The sequence below is a fragment of the Cinclus cinclus genome, chromosome 25 (genome assembly GCF_963662255.1).
Source record: "Cinclus cinclus chromosome 25, bCinCin1.1, whole genome shotgun sequence".
NCBI classification, from domain to species: domain Eukaryota; kingdom Metazoa; phylum Chordata; class Aves; order Passeriformes; family Cinclidae; genus Cinclus; species Cinclus cinclus.
In genome coordinates, this window is record NC_085070.1 from 5,558,458 (window position 1) to 5,579,215 (window position 20,758).

Sequence of the window (20,758 nt, forward strand, 5' to 3'; positions counted from 1 at the left end):
GGAATTTTTCATCTAGACATATCTTAATTACAACCCACCCCATCACATGGGAAAAGACAAGTCAGAGCCAAAGAAGTAAGTGATTGTTCTTGTAAATACCCAATTGTACCATCAGAAACTGTGTGTTTGAATTTAGCACTATTAGAGACTGTGGGGAAGAATATTACCTACTATTAATATCCCCTCAGTGATACAGAGATTTCTCACACACACAGACACGTTCACAACATCCTGGCTGGGTCAGTTCAAAAGATAGGAAGCCCAGATTTCCATGCTTGAGCTCCATCCTGAACAACCCCCCCTCCATGGAAAAGAAATCTGACAATAAAGAAAGGGATGAGGGAAGACAGAGTGATAAACTAAGCTTCACATTTCCTGGCTTGCAGAAGCTGTGTCAGAGCTTCAGTCTCAAAGTGACCTTTGAAAGAGAAAATCTGATTCATGGCAGGATGTTGAATGTGCCTGGGAGTTGCAGTGTATATTTAGGGATATTTTTATTATACAACCAGAAATATCACCCACTTTTACTGCAATATGGGGTCTTAAATATTACTCTTTAAGGGACAGAGGGCAAGACAAGCAAATCCCATACAGTATAAATAGCGAGTGTAAAATACTGGCCTGGATAAAAAAGAGAGACACTTCAGGTGATTCCCATTCCTCAATTCTTACCTGGAAGAGTCGTGTGAAGATGTCAAACTCAAACACTGAAATGTAGTCATTGCAGGTCAGGTCGATGGTTGACTTCAGGGCCATGGCCTCCAGCCCAGAGCTGATGGGATGCACCTCGTGCAGGGCCTGCCGAAAGCTTTTCCAAGGAACAATGGTCCTGGGGAAAAGCAGGGAGTGGGAAATGGCTGAGGAGCAGCAGCACCACATTATCTTTGTGAGCATCCATCTTGTGATAACAGAACAGAGAAAAATCAAAACTAGCCGCAAGAGATTTACTCCTGTCGTACAAACACAGATTTCTTGGTACTGCAGGAAATCAGCAGCCAAATGAACTTAAGACAATTTTCTCTGCACATGCAAAATTTTGGACTTAGAAGCACCCCCCCCCCCCGGTTTCTCTTTTCTCCCTTTCTGCAGTCCTACCACAGTACTTGGTAATAATTTTGCAATGTTGCAGCTGGTAGAGAAGGAGTTAAGTCTATATGGTGAAAAAAAAGCTGCAAACAACTCTCTAAAGAAGGATTAACCAGAGAAGGAAGATAATCAGAAGCCAAAACACAGGCTCCTGTTTAAAGGAATATTTTCCTTTTTTATAATAAATCAAGTGGCATAGAAACACAGAAAGAAAATGCCTCACTTCCAGACAACTGTGCTATTCATGAGTAAATACATTATGGCTTTTTGTTCTGACAGCTACTAATTAAACTCTTTAGGTGAAGTACCACAGTTCCCTCCGTTTGAAAGCAGTACCCAATCCATTAACTTTAATCCCCAAACATTGCTGTGAACACCTCCATGGTTCATTTAGTCAGTGTTTCATTAGATACAGAAATTAAAGCTGACATTTCAGCAGTCTGCACACAAAGACTGCTGCGATTCCCTTTCCCCTTCACTCTTAGCAAAGCCATTTTGCAACCAGAAACTCAGAGAAGAAGATAGGTGAGTAAATGATTGGAAAGACTAATTGGAGGGAAGATGAAAAGAATAGAATATTATGGCTTAGCCAAAGAACAACCCATGTTGGGGGTATGGTAACCTTCCTTTGGAAGAAGAAAGGATTATTTTGCATAGCTTGTAGAGCTTACTTACAAGTTAAAGAATTAAATCAAGGAGAGGAAAATTTCAGCTGAATAATCAAGGGAAGCACTGGGAACAATAAAATAGTCTCCTGGGGAAAGTGGGGAGATTCATCCAAACACATTTAAAACCAGACAAAACCTGAAATTTAATACAGGAATAATTCCTTACCTCACCCCAGATGAGGACCAAATAACCAGTAGGTCTCTCCCATCATTTATTTTAACCTGACAAAGCCTTTTCTGAACACAATTCTTAAGAAACACTGTGTGCAATTTGCTCTCATACCTCTATTTCTAAGCACAGTTAGAAACTTACTTTTCACCAAAAGCCTTTCTCCAAAATTCTGCAGCATCTGCCTTGGTGATCCGGAACGTGTCTCCCTGGAAGAGGCCACTGGGGAAAATTCCTTTGAGTTCTGCCAGCATGTGGCTGAATATCAGGGACAATTTGGTCAGGTTCCTCCTGCAAAGGACCACAGAAATTGTTTCTTTTAGAAAAAAAAAAAGAGAGTTCAGCATTCTGAGCAAAGCAGAACCAGTAGTTATTGCAATTCAAGAATGAGCCCAGCATGCAAAGCTCTTATTTGGGGCTCCCTTTCAAGTGTTTCCTCAGCATTCAGAACATCCAAAACATGGGAACTATCAGCAAGGTCTGTGTTTGTCAGGACATTTTCCACAAAGACGAACTCTGTATAATCTCTGTAAGGTGGACAGGCAAAAATCCTCCCACGGAAGAACACAATCACAGAAAATGCAAAACCAGTACTCAGGCCTCACCTATTGAGTACTGAAGACAAAACCTCATCAGCCTTGGGTCTGAAAATTCCTTTTGAGAGCACATAAAACTACTCCTGCCCCAGACAATGGAAGCTGGATGTCTTCCCAGGTCTCCAGAGGCTCCCAACACAATAGATTTGCTCAGGGAATGTTGAACTGATCCTAACAGGCTCAAGCTCCCAAGGGAATGCAAAAACACCTGTAGGTTTTTCCTGAAATGGTAACAAGTTACACACAAAAGCTCCACAGCCAGGGCTCTCAAATGTATTGTGTTTAATTATCCAATCTGAATTACAGCTGGTACCTCAAGTCCCTTCTCTGCCTGATGACACTGAGACATCAGGAGTGCTCTATCCCACAGGATATGCCCTTTTTTAAGGTGGATGGGAAAGCTGGAGAATAGATATTTTCTGCTATTCTATTTCACCACAGGCACCTTTCTCTCACTCTTTTATCCAAACAAAGGATGCCTCTCTTCTCCTCCACTCCATTGCTAGGAAAACTTCCTGAAAAGAGACAGGGAGATTTCTAGGCCAGAGGGTTTTTTGTTTTTTTTTCACCCCCACATCACATGCTTGAAGGTAAAAGAAGGAACTGGCTTCATGTGGGAAAGAACAACTTGTGAGCTGTGCCCAGCACACCAGAACCGGTCACAAAACTGCATCAACCACCCAGGCATGGCACAGCCTCACTTATGGCACTGATTATTTAAATATTGAACCACAGAGGGAGGGAACATCCCCAGGCACATTGGATTTTCTTGTTTTCCCATCTCTCCCCCTGAGTTTGCTGCTGTTGCAGAAGACACTTGTGTTTGGCAGCAAGCTCCACTCCCCCAGGCTCCAGCCTTCCACCAGTTTCTGGTATTCTGGTTGGATTGGGTCCTATTCACTTCATTGTGGATGTTTTTCAGATACCACTTGCTCCAAACACGCTATTCCTACTTGAAGGAATTTTCCTGTTAATGTACCTAATTGCAGAACTGACCTTCTGCCTTTCCACAAAAATTCCCTGGACATTTGGGACATTTCCCATATTTTCACAGGGTCTAGACTCAACTGGAAGTGACCATATTGTTTGGCATATATTTAGTATTTACCCAGCCCCTCATGAGCCCTTTCTCCACACCCTGACACTCTGAGTAGATTAGAAGGACCCAAAACTCTAAATTTTCTCTGACAGCATCTCTCTCTTACCCTTCTTTATTCAGCCACATTTTAATTGGGGTGCAGCAATGAAAACTGCTCCAAGTGTTTATGGAAGGCACCAGCTATAGAAGGAATTGTGATTTTTGTCATTTCATACGTGTCCAACAACAGCAGGTGCTTGGGATTAACACAAGGAAAAGCCCCCAGCTGCTCTTGCAGGAGCTGTCCCCTTCCCCAGCTGTCTCTGGATGTGTTACACACTCAAACTGGGTATTTGAAAGCACTTCTGCAGACTGCCTTTGGCACGTTAAGTAATTCAAAGCCGTGTTCTCTTTGAATTTACATGGGGAAGGCTCAGGTTCTGAGCTCGTGGTACAGGAAGATGATTCCACTGTAAATTCACACCCCAGTTCTCTCCCTCATGGAGATTCCCACTGTGTCCCTGCAATGCCTTTTTCTGATAAACAACAGAAAAATTGCATATCAGAGGTGTGAGCTGTGGACTTCTGAAAGCCCTCACTCCCATAAAATGGCAAAAAAAAAAAAAGGCAGTTTGTGTTAGTGCAAGAAGAAAAAGCAAACACCAGGCTCTTACCAATCATTTCATCCATCTACAACCCAAGTAAAAAAATATGGGCTTTTAAAAAACTGAATTTATAAAAACAGAGGCTTGAATGAAGCTGCTAATGATTTTGTGCTCTCCTATTGCTGCCCAGCACAATGTGGGGAAATTTGGGTATGACAGACAAGCACTTGGATGCATTTCTGACCCTGAACAAGTGCATGGTTTAAACAAAACACTGCAAGAAAAAGCCAGGGAATATTCTTGGGTCCAGTTGTTTATCTCTTCTGCCTCAGCTGAGCTCCAGGAAGTGTTTGCACTCAGCTGAGCACATCAGTTAATGAGAGAAGTAAGAACTTCCTCAGGCTTAAGGATGGATAAACAAATGGTTTTACACACACACACATTGAAGGACTCGGTTTCCAAAACCATTTTGGATAGCTGAACATTTTAAATTCTCGAGGTTATCATGTTTTTTAATAAATATTCAGTTATATTGTAGGTAAATAACAGGAAAAACCACAGGAAGTGAACATGAAGAGCAGCAAATTGCAGAACAGTCTGTGGTACTGGCTTTTACATGCAGCAGTTACCAATCCTTTGCTGAAAGGACAAACACTGTCTTTATTTCAACAATTTACATATTTGTAGATTTATGGAGACCAAATAAACACTTGCAATTACAGAGAATATTTTATTGGCATATCAAAGCTTACGGATGGCCATGTTTTACTTTTAGTAACATCAGAACTGTTCTTCTTGCCATGGCTTCAACTAAACAGATGTGAATGTACTCCCAGAAAAAGAGGCATTTATTCAAAGAAAATTTATGGGTCTTAGACTGGAGATTCCCACAGTTTTGGCCACACACCTCCAGCAATGTCCCATTGATGGCCATTTTTCACAACTTTACCTAAACACAGCAATCCACACAAAACTGCCACCAAGGACTCCACCAGAGACAAGTTAATTTACAAGTTAAAGGATTAAATCTTACAAGTTAAAATTAAATCTCACAAGACTTAATTAAAATTAAATCTTACAAGTAAAAGACTTCAATGCCAAGCACAGTTTGGGAAGAGCTGACTGCAGCACCTAAATCCTGCTGCTGGGGAATTTAAAGTGCTGTCACCCAGAAAATGTTAACCAAGGACCTCAGGCCACATCAGTGAAGTGTCCCCAGCGTGTGCAGGCAGCTGCAGCAACACCTGTGCCAGCTTCAAAGAACCAGAGCCTGGTTCTGTTAGAGCAACAGCTCAGGTGGGATTTCACATCCCCCAGTGCTTTCACACCTGTGTGCAAAGCTTTCGGTTTCTTATGGTTGGAAATAATGAATCAACAAGTAAAAAGACAAATATTTTTTTTCCATTGTGTATAGTTTGATTTGGGAGGAACACCAGCAGCCCGAGCATGGAGGGATCAGTCCCTGTGCACACAGAGTGAGCTGAGAATTGATTTAACAGCACAGACACAGCTCCGGAGCCTGCTCAGTCCCTGCTGTCAAACCCTGCTGCCTCTACACTCACCAGGCTCTGAAGACACAATTCTGGGGAACCAAAACCAGCACAAAACAAGAGTTTCTTCAGTAACCCCATGGACAGGTTCCTCCCTCCTTCCTTCCTGCCTCAGGATGGGTTTGCTGCACACATTTCTGTGGAATTCAAGAAGTTGAGAGAAACTTCCAGGTGCAGCCCCCCACTGCCAGCCCCAGCTGGGGGTTCTGGTGGTGTTGTCTCCCCCCAGATTCTCAGCAGATTTTTCTTTCCCAGTTTCCTGGACAAAAGCGTTTTTCCACTGTATGGGCTAAGTCTTGGAAAGCCATTAAAGGTGGAGGATGGTTTAATCAGGGATGTCTCTCTCAGCCACTGTTGACACAATTAGTTAAATTAATGTGCTTTGTGACTAAATGCCTTTTCCCCTCAAGGCGGTGTCAACGTGGCACAACCATTTCTGCCACTGCCAGCTACGATTTTTTTTTTTTCATTTTCTCCCAGTATTTCTCACCTACCCAGATGACACAATATAATTTAGCTCCTCACACGTAGAAAGGATCAGCTCCACAGGCTGATTTAGTCACAATATTGTGCTCACATGCCATCATTTGACATGCACGCACTGTCGTGTCTGCAAAGCTCGTTCTGCTGAAGGCACGTTACAAACACACAGGAATTATGAGCTGTAGCACAAAAAAACCAACCTCAAAATGTTTCACTGCTCTGTAATTTTTGTCCTTATTTCTTATTCTTACACTCTCACCACCAGATTCTGTTTGGATGACAGGGTTAGCATCCACTGGATAAAGTGCAAGCTCCACTACTTATGCAAACACAAACCACAAACCCACAGGTTTTTTTTCCTGTAACTACATCTTACAATTTTATACTTGAAGAGCTAAAAAAGAAAAAATAATTTAAAAAAACAAAAAACAAAAAAACCCAAAAATCAAACAGCTCTTTTAACGACTCCAACGAGTAAAATGCACCTTTCAGAAACCACAAAGATGTGAGGTACTCATGTCACAGGAGCTTTCAGATGCACCAGGCACGAGCAGTTTGATTTCAGCACAGAATTTGATGTGCCTGGCTTCAAATAGAAGAATATGCTGTGCTCCCACCCCAGCCAGGAGTCTGTGTGCTCATGTTCACAGAAGCAGTGAGTGGAAATGCTCGAGGTGATCCCAAGCTGTTTTTTGAAACCTTGAGGCTGCTCCTCTCCGGGGTTAAAAATAGAAACAGCGGAACTACTTTCAACAAAACTTGCAACACAGGAAGTGAATGAAATTCCACTTAACTATTGCTGGCTCAACAGAAGGTACCTTACAGAGTAACACTTACAGCAGTTCCTCAGAGCAACTAAAAGAACATCTTAATATTAAATTTATTGCTTGTTCTATAGAATTTTTCACCATCAGCTCCTTTTTCAGTGCTTTAGGTATCACAGGGCAGTTTCCTTATGCTCTGTTGAACCCTGGCACTTTTCGGGTCACATAAATAAATTTTAACACCTTGAGTTCTGGGAGCAGAGCCTGCCCATCACTTGAGAAGGTCACACAGAACACACTGCAGGCCACAAACCACCCCAAACTGTTATATATTCTTATCAGTATGCAAAAGGCTGTGACTGATGTGAAGCAGAAAGGACATCAGGCCACTGTGCTGACCACAAGGACCAAACCAACTGATCTTTAAAGGATATGGACTTCTTGTTCTAGGTACAAGTGTTGGTGTTATATTTTTTTTTTTTCACTGTTAAGAAGCTATAAACCCACTTAAAAAAATTAAATTTTAGAGGAAATGCTTTAAAGAGAGGAATACATTTGATGGGCTTTAAAGAGCTCCACACACATTCAGAGGAGTGACAAGGTAAAAAGGATAAAACTCTCACTCCGGTAACAGATGAATTTATTTTACCAGATTCAAGGGCACTACACAACAAATGTACTGCTCAGGATACTTCTCATTATACCTAACTCTGGGCTCTCTGTACTGCAATCACAGTTTGTATTTCAGGGGCTATTTACAACAGATAAAGAGAAAACCAAAGCACAAAAGCCCTGTCTCCAAATCAAGGAAGATTCCGCATTTCATTATTCATCTTCAGCCACCTCAAAACCATCTTGGATACCAAGTGGGAATGGCAAGGAGCCAGGGCAGGTTCAGAGTAAATATTAAAAACCTTTAACACCTGTCTTTAACATCTTTATTTATTTTATTCATTTAATAATCTTTAATATTTTTATTCTATGGGTGGGCAGGCCCTGGCACAGGTGCCCAGAGCACCTTTGGCTGCCCCATCCCTGGGAGCGCCCAAGGCCAGGTTGGAACAATCTGGGATAGTGGCAGGGGGTGGGATGAGCTAAAATCCAACCCCAAAAATCCCAAATGTGGCATCCCAGCCCTGAACACCCCAGAGACACGACACGCTTGCCAAGTAGCAGCAGCACATTTTTGCCAGCATGGAGAAATCCATCACATTTCCCATGATAATTACTACAAATGAACCAACGTGCTTGTAATTCCACCCACAACAGCAAGTCCACAGCCTCCCAGAAAACTCCACAATTTTATAGGCTCTGAGAGGAAAGAAGAATGAAAATGTTCCTTCCTTATTATGCAATCAACTGAAATCTTGCATTTGTCCACAAACTGATTTTTCAAGACGGTGGTCCAATTTTAGACAGTAAGAAAACTATAATGAATGCCAGCTTAAGCCAATTATGCTAAGTGTTACTTAAGTTCCAAAACTATCACCTAAACTGCAATTTAAAACCAAATTAGAAAGAAATAATTCACATTCCTCCCCTCCAACAACATTTACATGATAATGAATTTCTTCTTGGGTAATAAGCAGTTAGTTAGTGTTCATATGCTGGAGCCTGGCAAGGAAACCTTTCTTGTGGGCAGCTTTGGAGCCTGCTCTTTTCTTTAAGATGTTCTAATTTAAATGCAGATGTAGACTTCACACTAGTGGGTTTTGTTTACAAAAAAAAAAAAAAAAAAAAAAAAAAGAAAAAAAAAGTGCTGCCGTGTTAGAAGGAAGTGACAGAAAGAGGACTCGTGCACCATTTTGAGTTCCACATTTTGCACTATCTCATTTTCACTGGGCAGGAATGTGTGCAAGAGGTCTCAAAAATGAGATTACAGCACCCACCCCCCTCCTCCCAGAGGCTTTTCTGGTTCAGGGGTTAGCACAAGTGTTTTCCAACTTCTTCCTCTTTAAATTCCAACCTTTTTCTTTTTTCTTTTCTTTCTTTTATTTTTTTTTTTCCTCTAGGTCATTCTTCATGGACTTCCTTCCCCTTCAGAGATAGGCACGGTCATTTCCAGGAGACATTAAACACTGGCAGCTTTTTCCTTTGTAAATTAGTGAGTCTTAACATTGGAGCTGGAGAAGAATATGAAATCCTGCTGAGCCAGCATCCCCTAAGATGTTGTCAGAACAATTAAACAATTAAAGCTTTTTTTCACTTCCATGCTCAATGGAAAAAGTTTATTATACTCCCTGCTTAACCCTGCATTTTCTCTATAGATATATTTATTTTTTTACCTGCATTGTTAACAGCTTGTTTCCCATAGAACTAGAAAAATAACTTGTTCTATTCCTTAAACATCCAGTCCACATCCTGAAAAATTACTTCTCCTCACCCACCCTGCAGCTTCCATAGCTGTGTTCTAATGTGGAAATATTTGCAGTGCTCTGATTTTATTTAGAAAATAACCTCTCTGAATTTTCCCTCGTTATAGACCGGTTTAACATAATTAGGAAATTTGATTCTTTAGTGAAAAATGGACTCTTCAGCCTAATTAATCCTTTCCTAAGGAACAGACAATTCCTCTACCTGTCTCCTGATCAACAATCTATTTTTCACTCCTGCCATGTCAAGTATAATCTATTTACACAACTGCAAAACCACTGCTGCAAGAAGTAATTTATGTAGTGTGGAACGCTGACAAATTGCAGCTCCTCTGTGCAAGCAAGAGAGCTGAGAAGTAAAAGCTTTCTGCAATGGAAACAGAAAAAAAAAAAGTCCAGCAAAACCACCAAGCCTCAAAATGAAACTGAAATTGAGATCTGAGGCAGGTTCAGCACGTTCAGAGTAAGAATGGCACTGTCAAGCAATGGAACCATCACATTGCAGGGAATTTATTTCTCTTTTTTTAGCTTTTTAACAAAAAGAAACTCAAGAAGTTCACAATAGAGAAGTCACACAGTCACATAGAGAAGTCACATAAAAAAAAGGAAGCAGCACCTCTGGAAATGTGTTCAGCCTCAAGAATTCCTAATTACTGCACACAGCCAACCAATCACTGGATGATTTACCTTTACCTTATTAGAAGCATACAACAAAATATCTAAAATTATTAACTCTAGAAATACTATTTGATTCCAAGGCTGCAGATGCTACTTTTAGCTATTAAAACTCAGAGGAGCAACACAGTACATCTAATAAAAACCCAAAGTCACCAAGCTGCATCTGATCTACTCCCTAAAAATTCAGTTTTAATCAGTACCCAGAAGTTACTGCTAGTACCTATCAGTCAGGAAGTGCACACAGAGCTTTAAAAGCACCCTCAGCAGCATGAATTTTTAAACAGACATGGAAGTGAGCTAAAGCAGAATTTAAAGAGCATCTTGAAAGCTCTCCTAACAAATGAGTGAGTTCTCACAAAAAAATCACAGCGTGAGCTTAAGGCAGGGCAGGTACAGCCATGGTTAATTTATATATTTATAGTCTGAACCAGTGCACACCAAAACCACAGAGCTACAGAGACATCCCAAATGTCTGAGAGGAAATACACAAAGAGCAAGTTGGAAATAATAAGAACAGGAGGGTGATACTCAAGTGATCAGGGCAGTGCTGATCCTACTTCAGTCACTTTTCATGACTGGTCTGAAGGAACACACTACAGCTTTGCCACTGCTTATGCAAATGTCAAAATTGTGCCTTTTGCACAACACCAAGAGTCATCTGGGGGAGAAAATAAGGTCATACACGACAGGAGGCAAAATGAATGCAAAGTCTGGGAGAGAGGAGGAAAAAAGCTTCAAGGACAACAGGAAAAAAATATCAGAAAAGCCAAAAGAAAACATTTATTAAACTTTCAAAGTCTTGTTCTCAAAACACTGCAGACTAATGGCCACAAACCTGCATGAGATAAGAGAAAACTAGATTTTATATATGTATATATAAGTATATATATATATGCACACATACATACTGCCATGAGTACATTCCCAGTGAACACCAGATTCAGATTTTATTTGTTTGCTTTACAGACTGCTGACCATCTTCCAGAAAGCTCCTCCCACACTTGGAGTATTCTAATTTATTAACGTACTTATAAATTACTATAAATTATTAATTCTGAATTTATTAATTTATTATTTCTTCCTAAAAAATATTCATCTTTTTCTTCAGCTCCTAGCAAAGTGAGAAAACTTCAGTTTCTTCACCTTAGAGTCACACACATATTCTATATCTATAGGTGCATTTACAGCAGAAATTAATTTAATTTAATTAACAAAGAGCACTGAAGTGACTGGGTTCCAAGAGCTCCCACAACCACAGAACCTGGCACTGGCAGTGCAGCACTGAACAGAATCTCCAAAACCAAAACTCTCATTCTTTGTGCAGGTATCTCTTGAATCAGTACACAAATCACATGCACTGCCTGCTCTAATCTTGTCCCTTTTTGTGATAAATTAAAGAATTGAGAATGATCCCAAACTCAGCGCCAGCACAAGGAAAAGCTCTCTGGGGTTACCCCTTTAGGAGCAAACAGCCACTGCTGCTTCCTGGGCTGTGGAAGCAGAGGAAGATGCCATGAGAGTGCTCAGGGTGTGATGCTGTTTTCATGCCTGTGTTTAACACGAGTCTCCCCACAGTTCCTTCCCTGCTAAAGCTGTTTATTCCTAAATGGGACAATTAGCAATTCCCCCAGGACTCCCATGCCTGCTGTGAGAACAGCAGCCTGAGCTGCAGTCCTGACACTCACATCTATCAATCTGGATTTCCCCTGCTCCCTCTAGTCAATTAGCTGGATCACAAACCAACTAGGATGATTAACCCTCTGGAATTACTTCTCTTTCCTCCTCTCTGAAAAACCAAGGCACTGCAGGAGGGATTTTGGATTCATGACTGACACAGACATCATTTACTCATCAGATGGTCCAGATTTATGACAGATCACAATACACACACAGTTAACAACACTCCAGAAAGAAACTTCTATTTCTCAATCCATTCTTCCACACAGTCAGTAGCAATCCAAGCAGCACCAGCAATGCCTTCTGTTGGAGCTCAGTATGGAATATGCTACACGGAGTTCAATATTAAACCAGAAACATGTGCCAGCACTTTTCCCCCTTCCAGTAATTCCAAGCCGATGCCAGGCCATTAACCACATTCTCCCCAAGGCAATTATGTTCAGCCACTGGGTGGTTTTCACACTTTTTTTCCACCCTTTTTTAAAAAACTTCAGCATCTACTTCAAAAACCTGAAATGAATGTTACAAATGTATGCCTTGTATAACTCTGCCTGTTAGACCTTACACAAATGTATAAGGTTCATCTTTATTCTACTCTTAAATCACCTTGTCTTTCCTTTTCTAAAAGCTGGATGAGGTGACACCTTCACACACTATTTTGTTCAAGAGAGCCTTATATTCAGGAAGCACAGGTTCTACCTTCACCTATCCTTTCTTTAAATGCTGTTCACCTTGAAGATGTCCCTTGACCTCATCTATGCCTTTGTACCAAATAAAAGATGATCAGAGAGCTGATCTACCTTAAACACAACGCTTCCCACGAGTTCAATTCCTACAAGAAACACTTGAAACCATTTCTATCCTTTACCTAGGCTGGGAGTTCTCCTCATACATCCGTTCCTTCCCTTCCTTGAAGAGGCTGATGGTCTGCTTGGTTTTTTTCATCAGGTTCTCCATGAAGACCCTGAAATACTCGTTCTCGCCCAGGGTCTCCATCTTGCCCTCGTAGCGGGACAGGATGGTGCGCAGGTGCTGGTAGGTGTCGGGCAGCAGGTCCAGGATGTAGGGAGGGCTGTTCTTCAGGGCCAGTTTGGGGTTTTGGCACAGACGCACCACCTGTGGGAAGTGGAGAAAGGTGGTTTTCACTTTTCTGGTGAAAAGTCAAGGAGAGGAGCACCATCAGGGGGTCAACACAACTCACTGTCGCGACCACAACGCTCTGAAACGTTCGCTGCAACAAATCCCACTTGTAGGTAGAGTCCAGATGGAATCACAGGATCCCAGAATCATCGAGGTTGGAAAAGACCTCTGAGATCGAGTCCAACCTGTTCCCCACCTCACCACCCAGACCAGAGCACCGAGTGCCACGTCCAGGCATTCCATGGACACCTCCACCACCTCCCTGGGCAGCCCCTTCCAAAGCCTGACCACCCTTTCCATGGAGAAATTCCTCCTGATGTTCCATCTGAACCTTCCCTGGTGTAGCTGGAGGTCATTTCCTCTTGTCACTGCTTGCCTGGAGCAGAGCCCAACCCCCAGCTTGCTATAACTTTCTTTCAGGCGGTTTTAGAGTGATAAGGTCCCCCCTGAGCCTCCTTTTCTCCAGGCTATTTTCTCCAGATAGCGAGCCCAGCCACCATAAAAGAATGCAGTTTCTGGGCTGAAGTGCATGTGGACTGATGAAACTCATGACAATAAATTTATTTGACAGGGGAGGGAAAAGGAAGCCACTTCACCATCCGCCATAGCCAAATTTTTCCATTATCTAAACTGAGAGAATTAAAGGGTGAGTTGATGGCAAAGCAAACATTTGGAAAATTAAGTAGTGAGCTTTCAGTTATAGAAAGGGCTGGATTTAGAGTTGTGAGGTCAGTTTTGGATCAAGTTTACAAGGTAAGAAGCAGCAGTCTAACACTTCTACAGTCTGTGATTTCCAGCACACTTGAGCACAAAATGTAGCTACATTTTCCTAAAGTTCTTCCTTATAACAATTATTATCTGGCTGCTTAATACCCAGCATATAAATGAGGTCTAAACTCATGACACTGACAGGTAGGAGGGAATTACAGATATCAAACAGTGCAGAATGCAAAACTTAAGTAAAGTGGATAAGAAAAAGCAGAAGAACAATTGAACATCCTTTTGCAGTACCTCATTCCCACAAAACCTTGTGAAACCTTCAAGAGGAATTGAGCAGTTCCCTACAGTGCACATTTAAATACCTACTTCCCTTAAACATGGATGGTAAACAGAGTCATTCCTTCTGAAACACTGCTTTAGCATTTCACTTTGCCATTTAAGGTATGTGCAAAAAGAAACCTTGTGAAGTGACACCTCCAATTTTATCTGAATTACAGCAGTGCCTGTACCAAGAGCTGACCTGAGAAAGGCTCAATTTCAGCCAAAAGAAATGAACACAGTGTACCAAAACTCAAACCAGAAAAATCAGACTGAGTAAGAAAAAATAAACACTTAAAAAAGCCTCTGCAAAATGGGAAAAACAAACTACCAAAACTTTCCCTCCATTTTGAGTAGGCTGTCAAGGTCTTAAGATAAAGAGATGGATGGCTAGACAGCTGACTTAGTCAATTGATGTTGATGCCTCAACTGCTGCTTCCTTGGAGCCTGTGAACATTGTACAATGAACCATATCAACAAATTGAGTCAACACATTTGTGCCCTGAAAAAAAAAAAAAAGCAGTTTCACTATGAGCATGAATAGGTTCTAAATATGCTCCTTGGACCCAGCTGAGCTGTGCTCTGGACAGCAAAACCTTTTCTTCAGCAGAAATTGTTTATTCTATAGTGGGTTTAAAACCTTAACACAGTCAGCTCTGAGGAGGAAGCCACATTGAGCAAGCAGAGCCTGCACTTCCCTCAGCCAGCTGGAAATAGAGAACAATCTGGCTGTTACCTTTTGAGAACACCCAGCCACGGGAGCAGCAGGCCTGCTGCATTTCAGACTTTGATAGCAATTAGAACAATCCCTCCACAGCAGCGGCGAGTTCTGCAAACTGCTCATTCTCAGAGCCTTTATAAAATGCTCCCCAAGAAGTAGATACCACAAAGAGTTAACAGAAAGGTCAAAACTGCTGGTATTCTACTCTCAGATCAGCTTCTTTGTTTACCAAGCAGACCAAAATTAGCTAAAATGAGCAGTTAAACAACACTGCATAACTAGGAACTGCATAACTGCTGCCTCCTGAGCAAACTTGGTGCTTTTATAACACAGCAGCAACAAAAGCAGTGGCATTTTCCTTGTTTCTCTAACGTGTGCACTTGCAGCATCATGACAACATCCAAAGGAATGTTCCCAGCCCTGGGAACAGCTGCCCTGCAGCAGCCTTCCACAGGGACCAGCAACGTGGAAGGAAATCGAGCAAAAAGCAGAAAAATATTTTTTTGTTTAGGTGTGATGGCAACGAACAGAAGCAATCCATGGTTTTATATTATCATCCAAAAAAAAAACTGCCCGGCTTATGTTGTGTTCTCTGAGGAACAAACCTTTTAGGGAGACATTTTTGGGGTTTTGGACACACCAATAAAGCTTTGCATGAAGAGAGGTGGGCCTGTGAAGAACCTGAAAATTGACTTTGCCCATTTCCATTTTCCAAATGCAAGTCAAAAACCAGTTGTCCCAACTGAGTTTTCAGGAAAGAATCTGTTATCTACTCATTCTAGGAAAAATAATCTCATCTAGATCTTTGAGGCCTGGAACTGAATCTTTCCCCTCGACAATCTGAAGCTTGCCTTGACTAATTCTGGATTTAAGAGTCCCCGGCCTGATGAACATCCAGGGTCTACTCCCAGGTAAGATTTTCCCTTCCAGGGTAGTTCTGAAAACTCATTTTTTATCTTCCTTTAGCAGCTGAACAGCCAACTGTCCAGTGGAATTCAACAGCACAATAAAACCTACTCAAACATCTCTTGGCTCTTGCTAGATTTGTGTTTGGCCTTTCTTCTACTCACAATGAAGGTGACCTGCAGTGGCACTTCTCTATGTCAGTTCTAAGAACTGAATGGTATCAGAAAACTCTTTAGAGAAGCTTTATCTTAAAGCTCCTCTTCCTCCTCCATGCCTTCCCACATTTATTCCACTCTGCTCCATCCCAAGCAGCTCATGACTAACCCACCTCTTCCTCAAATACCACCCACAGCAGTGAACTCCAGGGGGCTGCATTTAATTTCTGTTCTGCAGAGAAATGCAACATCAATATCACCTCCTTCAGCTGAAGGGGAAGATTCAACAGGGATGGAAAGGGATATTTTATGTCCATGCTCGGTGTGACCACATGTAGCTGGGGGAGGAATGGTACTGACAAAAAATTAGGGCTTCAAATGAAAGAATCTGAAAGACATAAATACGTCAGGCAGCTTATGGAGAGCATTACAGAGAAAATATTTGGACAAGAATCAACTTGAATAGGAAATTCATCAGTCACATCTGAAAGCAGAGATGCACGAATACTTTGACAACACCAGCTAATTATGCAGACTAACAAATGAGGTCGTGAGTGTAGTGTACCCACACAGACACAGCACGCAGCTCTCAGAAGCAAAAACATCATCTATTAAACATGCACACAAGCAGGTTTTTTATCTGCACCTGGATTTTCACATTCTTGGCCCAGAAATCTAACTCGTTCTCAACACCTTCAGTTCATTTACCCTTCTCACCGTGAGCTTCTCTGGGTTTTTGCTACAGCACTAAAAAGATTTTAATTCGGATGTGTTCTCTTGGGTGTGTGTAAGTACAGCTGAAATCTAACTGAAATCTGAAAGGCTTTTCAGAGGCAGATCTCTCCTTTTGTACAAAGCAGACTGAGCAAGACTTCAAGCCTGAGAGTGTCTGGATGCTGCCTATGAGTAAACCTGGAGTCAAAGGAGGTTGATGTAACTTATGACAAACACAGCAGCAGCCTTGGCTTTTCTGTGAGTGGAGAGAGAACACATCCAACCTGCTACAAAGAACTAAAACTGTGAAATTTCCACCCAAAACACATCCCACTGCATTTTAAAATGCCGTGATAACCAGCTTTTTTTCAGGCTAATCTCTTTCTTCAAACAGAGCAGGTTATGAGGTCAAACACAAGTTGCCATCTCTGTCTACACATTCCCTACATGAAGATGTGCATTCTTTCAGCTTACACTTATTTAGGGTCCTGTTTCCATGCCCAAACTGCCTCTCCTACATTAGCACTTGTGCTTGGCCCTCAGTGTCTGTTACAGAGCCAATGGAACTTCTCAAAAGGGTTTTTTCCTTTGCCCCAGTCTCACTGTAGGTGATCAAAGCTCATCACAAGCCCAGCAAGGCACAACCATAAACTGTGGCTTTGGTTGAGCCAGCCAGCACAGAGTGATTTCTTGGCAGGAATATAATTTAACACGCTTTAAAGAAGTCATTTGCTCTGCCTGCTTTTAACACCTACTGCAGGAGGTTCAGACACTGCATGGATAAACAATGCAGGGGAAAGAGAAGGAAAACACATAAGCCTGAGGGGCAATTGCATGAGGGATGCCCAAAATCCCTGCCTGCTCTGCTCCCAGAGGGGAAGGACGTGGCCAGGTGACAGTCCCCAAGGCCTGGGGACAACTTGGGTGATGCTCTTACTCAACATGACTTCTAGAGCCATGAACTCAGAGTGACAAAATGCACTGCACATTTCAGACTGCAACATGTCAAGCCCAGCCTTGATTTCAGGGTTGAACAGTTAATATCAATGAACATTCCACAAAAACATTAGATTTTTATTTTGTGCCTATTTCTGTGTGCCTGCACTCACTCACTTGATCATTTCCTGACAACTCCCCAGGATTTCTGAAAACACTGGACTGACCAGCACACCTAGCCAGGCCAGTAAATCAAATATCCCACCACACCAACAGGCCAAAAGGTCTGGTGTCCTGCCCCCGGCAAGAGCCATTTCCTGGCATTTTAAAAGGAGGAGGAGGAGGAGAGGAGAGTCTTAATGACCCCAGAGAGCCCCTCCTAAAGGTGTGGGACTGGAAGAAGGCCTTTCCAACTCCCACGCCACAAGTTTTTCTTGTTTAACATCACTGGATACTTTATCTTTCTGTAACTACATGTTACAGTTATTGAAAAACGGTTTGTTCAGGTTTTTATAGTTTTTCCTCAGCTCCCAGGCTTTTTTTTTTGTTCTGACTGCAGCAACACATTCCTGTCCATTCCAAAAGGAATAACCTGACCTGCTACAAAGCTTCACCATCCACTACCCACACACCAGGCTCTATCACAGGCCAAGGCACACCTTCCAAGGAGCAAATCCTAGACTTCTCCCTTGTCCTGCTGCTGTCACCACCCACAGCTCCCCACCAGCCCCTACCCATTCCCAGCACCACCAGTGCCCACCCTACAGGATTGACGTTATCTATACATGTCTATGATTAATACAGATATCACACAATATCCTGCCTTGGAAGAGACCCACAAGGATCATCCAGTGCAAATCCTGGCCTTGCACAGGACAGCCCAACAATCCCACCCTGTGCCTGAGAGTGTTGCCCAAATGCTGAGTTCTGCAGCCTTAGGACTGTGACCACTGCCGTGGGGAAGCATCCCAGATCCTCTTAGGCAGGTCTAAATCCTCCATTCCAAAATTGTTCCTTCTTCCTCCACCTTGTTCTTTGCAGAGCTGCTGATCTCCCTTCGTACCTTCCCATCCTGGCATCCCATTCCCATCCGGCCTCTCCTCCATCGCTCACCTCTTCACCAGATTCCACAGGGAACCACAGAATGGTTGGGGTTGGGAGAACTTTAAAGTCCATCTTGTCCCTGCCAGGGACTGGGACACCTTCCACTGTCCCAGGCTGCTCCAAGCCAGGTTCAACCTGGCCTTGGACACTTCCAGGGATCCAGGGGAAGCCAGAGCTTCTCTGGGCACCCCGTGCCAGGGCCTGCCCACCCTCCCAGGGAAAAGTTTCTTCCCAATATCCCATCTAACCCTGCCTTCCATCAGCGTGAAGCCATTCCCCCTTGTCCTGTCACTTCATGTTCACTACATCCTTCCCCCTAAGTGCTGTGCACGCCATTCTGTACCCACACACCTCTCAGCCCCCCAGATATTTCCTCTCGAGCCACAGCAGACCCCTCTCTCCCAGCCAACCCCACAGCTCCAGGCTCATCCCAGATCCCCTCAGATCCCAGAGTCCCAAACCCCCCAGGCCAGCCCTATCCCACAGCCACCCCAGCCCCCTGCGGCCGCTCCCATCCCACCGCCCTCCCCACCTTATCCATGAGCTTCCAGCACTTCTCCACCATCTTCTTGTCCACGGCGCCGGGCTGGTGCGGCCCGAGGTGGTGGTGGTGCGGTTGGAACGCGTCCTTCATCAGCCCGATGAGCCCGCCGGGGCCCTTCTTCAGCGGCGCCGACATGGGGGCGCCCACACCCGGCCCGTGGGGCCCGTCCGGCACCGGGGCCGCGGTCCTGGAGGGGACCGGGCTGAGGGCGCTCCGGGCCGGGCCGGGCCGGGCAGGGCGGCGGCGGCGGCGGCCGTGGGCGGTGGCGGCGGCGGCGCCCGGTTCCAGCGAGGCCCCGCCCTCCTCGCCGGCGCTGATTGGCCGCCCGCCCCCCCTCGCTCCCGGCCGCGCCCCCTCCACCGGGGAGGAGCCGACGCTGATTGGCGGAGGAGCGAGGCGCGTGCGCGGCGCTGCGGCGTGAGGGCGGTGCGGCGGCCATGCTTGGTGAGGGCGGAGCGGGGCGGGGCGCGGTCGCCATGGGAACGCGGGGGCCGCGCTCGCCCCGCCGCCCCCGGGAGGGACCCGCGGCCTTCGCCGAGCTTGCGAAACGGGATCGCTTCCTCTTTCCTGAAGACGCGTTCCCTTTTCTAAGAACGGCCCGGACGCGGAGAAGCGGCGCTGCATCCCCCCTCGTCCCAGAGAGGGATGTTCCCGAGGCAGGAGCAGCACCGGTATCACCATGGCAGGGAGGGAATGGGAACGGGAGAGCGCCCAGTGTACCTGGCAGGACCTGAGGCGTCTCCCAGCAAAGGCAGGGGGAGGCAGCTCCCACCGGGGCTGAGTCCCTGCTCCCGACCTCCCGGCTGCAAGGGGACAAGGAGCAGGAGCAGGACAGGGAGAGCAACAAGGAGAGAAAAGGGGACCCGGGAGAGAAAACGGGACTGGGCAGCAAAAAGGGAGCAGGGAGTGAAAAGGGGACCAGGGGGAGAAAAGGGACCAGGGGAAGAAAAGGGGACCCGGGTGTCAAAAGGAGACAAGGGAGACAAAAGGGGACCAGGGAATTTAAAGGGAACCAAGGAGTGAGTTTGTCAGATCTGACACCACCAGACTTTCAAAAAATTACAACATGGGCTTGAAAGTCAGTTGAGTTCTGTTTCTTTGCTGCCTTCAGATCCTCTTTTCATCTCCTCTCCCAGGAAGAAGGACACATCCTTTTGCAAAAGCCAGCTGTGGCTGGTACCACACGGCATCAGCCTCACCACAGGGGCTGCGACGGGAAACCAGGCAAAGGAAAACTGTGGGTGCTGCAGTTCTGTGAATGTGAGCACCCCAGACTCGAGCCTGGAGGTTGGACAGCCCAGCCTCGACCTCTGGATCCAACCTCCTCGAGGGAGCTTTGCTTCCCTTCTGGCACCCACTTGCTGAGGTGCAAGATGCACACAGCATCCAACACAGCAGGAGCAGCACTAAACACAACAAGGGAGACCAGCATGGATTGGTTGTAAAACTCCCTGCTTTCATTTTATTGCCTTTGGTAAAGCTTGGTAAATATTGCTGGGACAGGCAACTCCTCGTCTGGCTTTAATTACCTGGGCAAATTTTCCTAAGGATTATATTGACCTCAAATATGTCAACGTTTATTGAGGCCGTGTTCCTGAGGCTTTTCCCATTAGGTGCTAATGGATTCTGGCTAATAGTCAAGCCGGATTGACCACCAGCAGGTGCCCTGGCCAGCTCCACGCTACCACAAATACCTGGGGAGAGAGCTGGGGAGGGCAACACTGGCTTTGTGAGAGCCAAGTACAAAAATCACCATGGCTCTGATCCAAAGAGA

General features: G+C 44.4%; 1 protein-coding gene across 4 annotated transcripts in view; it reads right to left on the reverse strand.

The window, feature by feature from the left end:
• CBL (Cbl proto-oncogene) overlaps nt 1-19,222 on the reverse strand; it is a 34,311-nt gene extending 15,089 nt beyond the window's left edge. For all 4 annotated transcript variants that reach the window (XM_062508585.1, XM_062508584.1, XM_062508583.1 and 1 more), the window contains exons 1-4: nt 18,973-19,222; nt 12,595-12,842; nt 2,068-2,214; nt 673-829 (exon numbers count right to left, since the gene is read on the reverse strand). In XM_062508585.1, coding sequence (XP_062364569.1) covers nt 673-829; nt 2,068-2,214; nt 12,595-12,842; nt 18,973-19,119 — 699 coding nt within the window. In that variant the 5' untranslated portion in view covers nt 19,120-19,222. The remainder of the gene's footprint in view (nt 1-672; nt 830-2,067; nt 2,215-12,594; nt 12,843-18,972) is intronic.
• Between the last annotated feature and the right edge of the window lie 1,536 nt (nt 19,223-20,758).